Below are 12,500 nucleotides of genomic sequence, written 5' to 3' on the forward strand. Positions count from 1 at the left end.
ATCATATCATATCAAATTGTTAGCTGCTTAAAATGTATCTTAATGCATTGGATTGATTATCATGTATGGAAATGTGTATGATATCAGTCCCAGACAGAGAGATGTGCTTCTCTTCTGAGTGTATATGAACTCACTGTGTATGTCTCTATTGCTCACTGCTGGAAACTGTGTCCATAGCAACCATACAGAGGACCAGGATGTGAAGATGACCAATGAGAACAGGGTCATTCAGCAAACCAGGAAGAAGCAAACAGCAGACCCAGGTAGACACACGCACGCGCACAGACACTGGAGTGACACACTGCTTTTTCATAATTTGACTTTGGTTTAATTTTTTTTTGTTCCAGCCCTTCGACCAAACACATGTATGTCAGACTCTGGAAAAGTGACCAAGAGAAGATAGTGCAAGACACCCATCCACATCTGTATGCAAACACAGTACACACACACACACTATAGACACAGTACACACACTATAGACACAGTACACACACACACACTATAGACACACACTATAGACACAGTACACACACACACACACACACACACTATACACACAGTACACACACACACACACTATAGACACAGTACACACACACACACTGTAGACACACACTATAGACACAGTACACACACACACACTGTAGACACACACTATACACACACACACACTATAGACACAGTACACACACACACACACTATAGACACAGTACACACACACACACTGTAGACACACACTATAGACACAGTACACACACACACACTGTAGACACACACTATAGACACAGTACACACACACACACTGTAGACACACACTATACACACACACACACTATAGACACAGTACACACACACACACACTATAGACACAGTACACACACACACACTATAGACACACACACACACACACACACACTGTAGACACACACTATAGACACAGTACACACACACACACTATAGACACACACTATACACACACACACACACTATAGACACAGTACACACACACACACTATAGACACACACTATAGACACAGTACACACACACACACTATAGACACACACTATAGACACAGTACACACACACACACTATAGACACACACTATAGACACAGTACACACACACACACACACACACTATACACACAGTACACACACACACACACTATAGACACACACTATAGACACAGTACACACACACACACTATAGACACACACTATAGACACAGTACACACACACACACTATAGACACAGTACACACACACACACACTATAGACACAGTACACACACACACACACTATAGACACAGTACACACACACACACACTATAGACACACACTATAGACACAGTACACACACACACACACACACACTATAGACACACACTATAGACACAGTACACACTACACCAGTCCATGCACACATATACTATTCACAGTACACACACTACACACCCATGTACTGACAGACAGACAGACACTACACACCCATGTACTGACAGACAGACACACACTACACACCCACATACTGACAGACAGACAGACACTACACACCCATGTACTGACAGACAGACACACACTACACACCCAAGTACTGACAGACAGACACACACTACACACCCAAGTACTGACAGACAGACACACACTACACACCCACGTACTGACAGACAGACACACACTACACACCCAAGTACTGACAGACAGACACACACTACACACCCACGTACTGACAGACAGACACACACTACACACCCAAGTACTGACAGACAGACACACACTACACACCCAAGTACTGACAGACAGACACACACTACACACCCAAGTACTGACAGACAGACACACACTACACACCCACATACTGACAGACAGACACACACTACACACCCAAGTACTGACAGACAGACACTACACACCCATGTACTGACAGACAGACACACACTACACACCCACGTACTGACAGACAGACACACACTACACACCCAAGTACTGACAGACAGACACACACTACACACCCACATACTGACAGACAGACACACACTACACACCCAAGTACTGACAGACAGACACTACACACCCATGTACTGACAGACAGACACACACTACACACCCAAGTACTGACAGACAGACACACACTACACACCCATGTACTGACAGACAGACACACTCTACACACCCAAGTACTGACAGACAGACACACACTACACACCCAAGTACTGACAGACAGACACACACTACACACCCATGTACTGACAGACAGACACACACTACACACCCACGTACTGACAGACAGACACACACTACACACCCACGTACTGACAGACAGACACACACTACACACCCAAGTACTGACAGACACACACACACTACACACCCACATACTGACAGACAGACACACACTACACACCCAAGTACTGACAGACAGACACACTCTACACACCCAAGTACTGACAGACAGACACACACTACACACCCAAGTACTGACAGACAGACACACACTACACACCCATGTACTGACAGACAGACACACACTACACACCCACGTACTGACAGACAGACACACACTACACACCCAAGTACTGACAGACAGACACACACTACACACCCACATACTGACAGACAGACACACACTACACACCCAAGTACTGACAGACAGACACTACACACCCATGTACTGACAGACAGACACACACTACACACCCAAGTACTGACAGACAGACACACACTACACACCCATGTACTGACAGACAGACACACACTACACACCCAAGTACTGACAGACAGACACACACTACACACCCATGTACTGACAGACAGACACACACTACACACCCAAGTACTGACAGACAGACACACACTACACACCCATGTACTGACAGACAGACACACACTACACACCCAAGTACTGACAGACAGACACACACTACACACCCATGTACTGACAGACAGACACACTCTACACACCCAAGTACTGACAGACAGACACACACTACACACCCAAGTACTGACAGACAGACACACACTACACACCCATGTACTGACAGACAGACACACACTACACACCCAAGTACTGACAGACAGACACACACTACACACCCATGTACTGACAGACAGACACACTCTACACACCCAAGTACTGACAGACAGACACACACTACACACCCACGTACTGACAGACAGACACACACTACACACCCAAGTACTGACAGACAGACACACACTACACACCCAAGTACTGACAGACAGACACACACTACACACCCACGTACTGACAGACAGACACACACTACACACCCAAGTACTGACAGACAGACACACACTACACACCCAAGTACTGACAGACAGACACACACTACACACCCAAGTACTGACAGACAGACACACACTACACACCCAAGTACTGAAAGACAGACACACACTACACACCCACATACTGACAGACAGACACACACTACACACCCATGTACTGACAGACAGACACACTCTACACACCCAAGTACTGACAGACAGACACACACTACACACCCAAGTACTGACAGACAGACACACACTACACACCCATGTACTGACAGACAGACACACTCTACACACCCAAGTACTGACAGACAGACACACACTACACACCCAAGTACTGACAGACACACTCTACACACCCAAGTACTGACAGACAGACACACACTACACACCCACATACTGACAGACAGACACACACTACACACCCACGTACTGACAGACAGACACTACACACCCAAGTACTGACAGACAGACACACACTACACACCCAAGTACTGACAGACAGACACACACTACACACCCACATACTGACAGACAGACACACACTACACACCCAAGTACTGACAGACAGACACACACTACACACCCAAGTACTGAAAGACAGACACACACTACACACCCACATACTGACAGACAGACAGACCCTGATCTTGTGGTTGTATGTAATACAGAGCTGTATGTTCTGCTGATGTTTTTGATAAATATCTGTGTAACAATTTATACCAGAATACCAACAACAGAGACCATGTGAACATGTTAAAAGTGACCTTTAAATTTATACACGCAAACACACACACAATGTATATACATATATTATAATAGATTGACACAATATACACACCCTCCCTACAAGAATACCCAGCACACACAGCTTTTACAACAAAGGCAAGAACAGACTGAACCATCTCATTGCTGTTACACCTTACATAACACATCCTATACACTCACCACACAGACACACACACACTCACACAGACACACACACACTCACACAGACACACACACACTCACACAGACACACACCACACAGACACACACACACTCACACAGACACACACACACACCACACAGACACACACACACTCACACAGACACACTCACACACACACACACACACACACACACTCACACAGACACACACACACTCACACAGACACACACACACCACACAGACACACACACACCACACAGACACACACACACTCACACAGACACACACACACCACACAGACACACACACACACCACACAGACACTCACACAGACACACACACACCACACAGACACACACACACACCACACAGACACACTCACACACTCGCACAGACACTCACACACTCACACAGACACACACACACCACACAGACACACACACACACTCACACAGACACACACACACTCACACAGACTCACACAGACTCACACACACACCACACACTCACACAAAGTCTTATTTCTGTTACACGTTCATAACACACATAAATGCATTACACAGACCCATACACTTATTTAATGTGAAATAGAGTTACTCCTGTAATCTGTTTTAGATAAAAAATAATAACTCATGGTTTGTGTTGCCCAGTGATTTTAGGCACAAACAACAGATTCTGTAAGCACAACGAATGTGGACCCCAATGTCTGCATCTGTCACTTTCAGATCTTAGTATAAAACTGAGACACATTCGTAACCCTAACCCTAACACTCCATACACAGGAAAGTAAAAATTACCTCAGAAAACCAAACAATACAGTTTCACTCTGTCCTCAATATTTTACTCCTATAGAGACTGAGAAATACAGAGCCATTGATAATATATCTGGCTCTGTGTGAGTGAGTGTGTGAGTGAGTGTGTGTGTGTGTGTGTGTGTGTGTGTGTGTGTGTGTGTGTGTGTGTGTGTGTGTGTGTGTGTGAGTGAGTGAGTGAGTGAGTGAGTGAGTGAGTGAGTGAGTGAGTGAGTGAGTGTGTGTGTGTGTGTGTGTGTGTGTGTGTGTGTGTGAGTGAGTGAGTGAGTGAGTGAGTGAGTGAGTGAGTGAGTGAGTGAGTGTGTGTGAGTGTGTGTGTGTGTGTGTGTGTGTGTGTGTGAGTGAGTGTGTGTGTGTGTGTGTGTGTGAGTGTGTGTGTGTGTGTGTGTGTGTGTGTGTGAGTGAGTGTGTGTGTGTGTGTGTGTGTGTGTGTGTGTTGTAGGGTGCCTGCATCCTTAGAGCTGTCTCTGTTTTAAATATTAAATATAAGAGTTTTGCTGCTTATTAGAGGTGAGAGGGTTTGGGGTTCAGTGTTTATCTGTCAGCTCTGAGTTTCTGTATTTGTTTCCAAATCAGTTTGGAGCCTCAGCTCCAGTATCGATCTAAAGGTTCAGACATTTATGTATTTTTAAACCTGTTTTAGATTAGTGTAAATTAATGTAGATTTATTTGTGTCAATAAAATATGTTTGACAAGATGAGTGTTTTCTCTGTGTGTGTGTGTGTTAATGGCATGTTGTAGATTATTGTTTTTATTGTTTATGAGGAACTTTTAAAACTGTCTGAGGTCATGACTGTTTTTGTCTCTTACTGCTGGTATATTGGACCTTACTCCTGTCTCTGTCTCTCTCTCTCTCTCTCTCTCTCCTGTCTCTCTCTCCGTCTCACCTGCCCCCACCCCCCAGCTTCTAAACTGAAACCCCAGTCATTTGATCAATAAATGATTATTAATCGTGGAAAAAAGTTACAAAAGCATTTGTTGCTGGTTTTCCGTAGAGAAAATAAAAATTGTTTTGTGAGTTCTGTCGACAAATTGGCTGTCTTAACACTAGGGGGCAGCAGAGGACTATTTGGAGTGCATGACCTGCTCTACACATGAATGCTGCAAACAACTCCTCTCCCAGGGGCGTAACAAGCCAACCCCGATGCAGGATGGTCAAGGCGGGCGGGGCCCCGACTCATCTCACTAAAGCAGAGCGCATGGTGATGTGGTGTCAGTAGCGAACGGGAGAAGTACTTTGACGCGAACAGCCGTAATGAAATGCACGGCACAGTTGCCGCCACAATTATATTAATAGGGCCTCTAGTAATAGGCAACAGACTACCATAAGTTAAGGGAAGGGAGAGAAAATAGCAAGGCCTATGCATGGGCCTAATGGAATGCATTAACATTTCCCAAATCAAATCACGATAATGATGGGCTACTTGACTAGATCTGGTGTTGGCGCACTGCAACAGATGAAAAACATCGTTGGTGACGGCGCATCACAACGGATAATTAACATTGTTGGTGATGGTGAGAAATTACCTGTTTTTGGAGGAAGTGCTTTGTGTTTCTCAGCTGCTTCTTTTAATATTCGTTTTTTGAAACCCGCGTTTATGACTGTACTTGTACTCCATTGCTTCCTGACTCGTTTCATTGTATGGACATTTAGATAGCCCAAGCTCAATGGACTGGTTTTTTGCCACGCCGTACGCATGCTCGTAATTACCATGTCCCAGAATTCCGAGTGCCCACTTTTTGAACACCGAATCAAGTCCATTAATCCTCATGAAAACTTCATTTAGAACTGTAACATGTAGCCATGAGTCCATACAAATGTGAGTATAACTGTTAGCTCCTATTGTGTTACTTACTCTGTCAATGACATTAAGAATGACGCACCATCAACCAGATGACTCTGCAGGACGGCACTATATATGTTTAAAGGGTCGATCAGTCTTCTTAAGAAGTTGTCGCTTACGGGCCTCCGACCGTCGCGGACCCCAATGCAGTTGCATTACTCGCTTACCATTAGTTCCGCCTCTGCCTGCCGCTCCATTTCAACTTGGCCTGTTGTTCCATGAGAGGAACAATATGAATGACACTACACCAACATCTGCTTTTGATCATGTTAATGTGAAGAATCACAAATTACCAACGATAGACCACACAAACTGTGTCCTTTGAAGTCCTGAGACTTTAATGCAGAATCTGCAGTAAAACAGTTTATACAGGAATGACTCGACTGTGTTCTCACACACTCTGCCACAGGTGCAGTATGGAACAGAGTTTTAAGGCCCTGTGGCTAGGGGATAAACATCCCTGGTGACCAGATTGTCTCTCCAGAAACGATCAGATCTTCCCTGGAAACGTCCCGTCTTCACGTTGGCCGTCCCATTTCTCCAGCTGGGATACACACACACACGCACACACACACACACACACACAGGTGAGAGAACAGGTACAAACATTAGTAACCGTTTTGTTGGGTTTGTACAAGTTATTGCCATTTGTTCAAGTCTCTCGGAGGTGCTGATTCAAAAAGGTTTATGTTGCAACAAACAGATTTATTTAAAAACACATCCACCACAGGACAACACAACTCTATTTAAACATACAGTAGGATGATCATATGAAATATCTAACAGGTCTTAAATAAATATGTAAATAGATTTATAAATTACACTACCTGTTAAAAAACAGTTTGTGACACAGAAACAGTGGTTAAGCTCACGAGTCAAAATATTATGGCTTCAGGGAAAAAGATTGTTCTATATGATTCCGGAGCAGGTGTTTCACACACACACCTACACACACACACCATTACTGTCAAATGGCTGAATACCATCCATCTGGATGCCAGTGATCTCCCTGACTAACACAGACACCCCAATATACTCAGGTCAGAAATTAGTACTGGAGCCAGAATTCAGTTGTGTGTGTGTGTGTGTGTGCGTGCGTGCGTGCGTGTGTGCGCGCGTGCGTGCGCGTGTGTGCATGTGTGTGTACGTGTGTGCGTGTGTGTGTGTCTTACTTACCCAGGAAAGGGGGCAGAGAGATTTGTACACACGTTTGTACCAGTCACATGGAGCCACGTCAACCCCTTTGGCCTCCAGAGCTTTTTGGCAGCGATGATAATCTAAAAATACAATCATGATTAGAAATAAAACAACAGACTCTGTGTGTGTGTGTGTGTGTGTGAGAGCAGAGGGAGGAACTTCCATGATCTGTAATAAATCATGTGAAGAACAGCCCTGAGGAGCAGAGGCACAGGGAGAGGGTTGGCAAAAATCTGCTGAGAGCTTTAAAGCAGTGGTCACTAATTCGGACACACAAAGAGAAAAAGAACCATAGGTAGGTCTGTGTGTGTGTGTGTGTGTGTGTTCATAGGTTATGAGGTTATCAGGTTATTTCCTCTGATATCAACACTGACCTAAGTAATTCTGCCAGCAGTTCCTGGTTTGGTTCTGGTTCGGAAAACGGGCGTCAAATGGAGCAGTCCGATATTTTTCAAGCTTCGCTTGGATGTCCTCTGCCATTTTTCACCTCTGAATTAAAAAATAACAACACACACACACACACACACACATATACAGGAGAAAGGGAGAGTAGATTTACAATCTTATAAACGCGTCTACAACCATAGCAGCCTAGTTTTTAAATCAGATGCGCACGCGCTCACACGAAGGTGCCGGCACCTCCTCGGTCTGCACCTAACATTCAACATACCATGAAAGGTAAGCAGAACACACACACACACATGCTGCAGACACAAATGTATCGAAACCTGACAATGCCGTCGGTCGTAGCACACTCTGAAGCGTGAATAGGCGGATGTGCCACCGGACTCAGAATTTGGGCAGCCAGTCCGCACTATGGTACCTCAGAGTGTTCTAGAAGTCTGACTGAACGCACATCATCTATAGCGCCGAACAACGTCATCTGCGTATGGGGGTCATCTCAGGGTAACACGAAGAGTCTGATCATATAAAGATGTGAAAGTCCTCTTTTCTTCCCTCTGGCGGAAATGTCTGCTTTAACCGCCAGATAGGGTCGACACAACAGCAAGGTAAACTGGTAGGCTAAGCTCCAGTTAACCATTGCTGATGAATAAGACATTCTTTCACATAAAATCAATATATTATATTTCCTTAAAATACTTACAGATTGCCGGTTTATATCACATGCCTTGCATATAGGCTAAAGTACACGCGATCGAATAATTAAAACAATTACTCAGCTGACGAACAACGCTTAGTTTCCCGTTTTGCTTTCATTTTGATCACACTGAATGTATAGTTGACAATACTAAGGAGTTAATTCTCAGTAACTGGCACCAGAGGCCGTGATGACCTGGTATAGTTTGTAAAAACAGGTTTTAACTAGTAAATGCATAAAATTCTACAATTTTGTTTTACCTCAATAGCAGGTGCCGTTGCTCGTTCAAAGTGACTTTTGTACTTGTCGCTGACTCCTCTTACTTGCTTTGCAGTGTAGTGAGCGCTGATGACGCGCCTCGCGCGTGGATGGTGGGTATCCGTGCTGTCCTATCCAAACGGTATGGCGGACGCAGGTCACATTGAAAACTATTGCGAGATATTTTCACATCAGTATCAGTCTCTCACTCGATGCTCTGTAGAATGCGGGGTTGCCTTTGGTCCTCATCTTGTGGTTTATACATCTAGGCTGTGTGTAGCCGCCCGGATGTGTGAATTAATCATTTTGACGCCGGTATTTTATGTGTTTGTATCGCGAATTGTTCAATAATACAGCAAACCCAAGGCACCATAGCCGGAAGAGGTAGATCTTTGAACTGCTTCTCTAACTGTTTTGAGTTAATGCTTGGAGATTGTAAACGGCTGGAAAAGCTTACTTTTCAGGAGCAAATTCGACTTTGATTCTGGTAAAAATTTCGCACTTATTTTTCAGACTTAAAGTAACTATTCCTCATTTGTGAAGACTGGCTTGTGTGAGTGTGAAGAGAATTTCACCTGGGGTAACCCGCTGCTACACTTGGCGAACTGCACTGTGAAAGTCGCCAGTAGGGCAGTGGGGTAGATGACAGGGTTATAACGTAGCCTACTCCGAACCGCGTTGCTCTCCTATGATCGGAGTCGCACCACAACGAGCAGAAATGAAATTTGTGAGGGCATAGTTTATTCTAAGAACAAGTAAGATAGAGCATGCAGCCTGAATCCAGAATTTGACTGGTAACACCCCCCCTCGCCCACACACGGCTGAATGTAGTGATAAAACGCGCTGAATGTTCTGCATAGACCTATCGCTACATCCAGCAGATAAAGAAACAGACCAACGTCTTTTCACATCTCGACTGACGTGTTGTCCTAACAACCGCAACCTTTCAAGTCCTGACGGATAATACTGGTCAGTCTGACAGGAGCGTGATCTTGGTTCGAGCTCATCCTGATTACCAATCTGATGTGAAAAACTCCGGTTACAGTTCCACACTGCTCGGTGTGTGAGTGTGTTTGAGGCTGCGTGACGTTCCCAGAATACCATGAACTATACGTGTCCCACAGCTATTCACATACATTAACTTAGCACGAATGATAGCCTACGTGACCCGAGTCCCGTACGCGCTTCGGTAGCCTATCTCATATACATTGCTCAATGTATAGAACGCTACCCTCCTCCACGCGTTTAACCCCACCCCCCACACACACCGCTCTTATACAGAACTTTAACTCAGTTCTTCTGTTCTACTTAACCCACTCCCGTCGGATTACAGAGTAACGGTTAGAATGTCAGCGCACTATTTGCTTTGTAGCGTAAATAGCAGCCTACTCATTACTGTTCATTTTACTCAAACGACTATGTTTTTACATATGAGTGTGTATGGCAGTATATAGACAAGATCTATGATTAACTGGTTTGGTTTTTAAATCTCATTTGTGTCAAATATAGGTTAAACTTTGTTAGGAATAGCGCATTTCAAACCTGTATCTGATACTCCTCTGAAAATTAATTTTAGATATTAAATATATTCTCCGTCTACAAGATAAATGTAAATGCCGACACTAACATTAGCCATACATTTACACATATGTAAATTTACACATAGGCCTACAGTATGTGCATACAGCTATTCCTCCCTATCCGTAATCTATCTATCCGTAATCTATCTATCCGTAATCTATCTATCCACTATCCGAAAATTCGCTTTCGTGACTCTTCAAAGTTTGATGCATCCCCATAGGCCTAATCCATTATCCCGATCTGCATCCGAGAAAAACAAAACGAAAAAAATCCATTATCCCAATCTGCATCCGGGAAAAACAAAACAAAAAAATTCATTATCCTAATCTGCATCCGGGAAAAAATTAATCCATTATCCGGGGAAAAAAATAAAAATTAAAAGCGCGCGCTGGCGAAGACCTTACTGTAGGTGTGTGTATGAATGTACATGTATACACTGTACTGTAAGTGTGTGTATAAATGTACATGAATACACTGCAATGTAAGTGTGTGTATAAATGTACATGTATACACTGTACTGTAAGTGTGTGTATAAATGTACATGTATACACTGTACTGTAAGTGTCTGTATAAATGTACATGTATACACTGTACTGTAGGTGTGTGTATAAATGTACATGTATACACTGCAATGTAAGTGTGTGTATAAATGTACATGTATACACTGTACTGTAGGTGCTGTGAGAATGTTGCTATTACTGCCATCTTTACTATTATTATTATTAGTAGTAGTGGTAGTAGTAGTAGTAGGGTTGGAGTAGTGGTAGTAGGGTTGTAGTAGTAGTAGTTGTAGTAGTAGTAGGGTTGTAGTAGTAGTAGTAGGGTTGTAGTAGTGGTTGTAGTAGTGGTAGTAGGGTAGTAGTAGTAGTAGGGTTGTAGTAGTAGGGTTGTAGTAGTAGTAGTAGTAGGCGTTGTAGTAATGGTAGTAGGGTGGTAATAGTAGTAGTAGGGTTGTAGTAGTAGTAGTAGTAGTAGTAGTAGGGTTGTAGTAGTAGGGTTGTAGTAGTAGTAGTAGTAGGGTTGGAGTAGTGGTAGTAGTAGTAGTAGAAATAGTAGTAATCATCATCATACTAGTTGTTTTAAAAGTAAAGAAAATCCAAGGGAACTGAATGAAACACATTTTTATTTGTACTATTTATCACCTCATTCAAATGGGATTCTGTAAAAGATACTGAGACTGCAAACATAAAACTTGACAGTCAGAGTCGCACCTGGGGGGTGCTCCAAGTACGTGGTTTAGCGGCTAACCCACTTGAGTTAACTCACAGTAAGTAGTAAACCTCCTAATAGAAGAGCCCTATGGCTTCATTCTCCTAGCTAAAGAAAGCCATAGGGCTCTAATTCAGCTGGGTTAGTCACTAAACCACAATAACCCCCTGGTCTCTGTCTGTAAAATATTAATGTCTCAACGGCAATAAAACAACACAGAGACTGGGCTGCTCTGTGTCCAAAATCCTCTGTCCCATCAGAGTTCTCAAACAAAAG

General features: G+C 43.7%; 2 protein-coding genes across 2 annotated transcripts in view; one reads left to right on the top strand and one right to left on the bottom strand.

Moving 5' to 3' along the window:
• Positions 1 to 430, top strand: part of katnip (katanin interacting protein) — a 55,223-nt gene extending 54,793 nt beyond the window's left edge. Inside the window, exons 26-27 of the mRNA XM_030770145.1 lie at positions 178 to 263; positions 348 to 430. Coding sequence (XP_030626005.1) covers positions 178 to 263; positions 348 to 403 — 142 coding nt within the window. The 3' untranslated portion in view covers positions 404 to 430. The remainder of the gene's footprint in view (positions 1 to 177; positions 264 to 347) is intronic.
• Positions 431 to 7,195: 6,765 nt separating this feature from the next.
• On the bottom strand, positions 7,196 to 9,528 carry cox6b1 (cytochrome c oxidase subunit 6B1). The gene is made up of 4 exons (XM_030768488.1): positions 9,437 to 9,528; positions 8,452 to 8,566; positions 8,057 to 8,157; positions 7,196 to 7,424 (listed from the first exon to the last, which is right to left on the bottom strand). The coding sequence occupies exons 2-4, from the start codon at positions 8,555 to 8,557 to the stop codon at positions 7,371 to 7,373; spliced, it is 261 nt and encodes an 86-aa protein (XP_030624348.1). The 5' UTR covers positions 8,558 to 8,566; positions 9,437 to 9,528; the 3' UTR covers positions 7,196 to 7,370.
• Positions 9,529 to 12,500: the final 2,972 nt, after the last annotated feature.

Source organism: Chanos chanos, chromosome 3 (assembly GCF_902362185.1).
Source record: "Chanos chanos chromosome 3, fChaCha1.1, whole genome shotgun sequence".
NCBI classification, from domain to species: Eukaryota; Metazoa; Chordata; class Actinopteri; order Gonorynchiformes; family Chanidae; genus Chanos; species Chanos chanos.

Coding starts and splice junctions, on each gene's coding strand:
- cox6b1 (XM_030768488.1), bottom strand. CDS start 8,557: ATGGCAGAGGACATCCAAGCGAAGCTTGAAAAATATCGGACTGCTCCA. Junction 8,158..8,451: donor CTGCTGGCAGAATTACTTAG/GTCAGTGTTGAT, acceptor TTGTATTTTTAG/ATTATCATCGCTGCCAAAAA. Junction 7,425..8,056: donor CTCTCTGCCCCCTTTCCTGG/GTAAGTAAGACA, acceptor TGTGTATCCCAG/CTGGAGAAATGGGACGGCCA.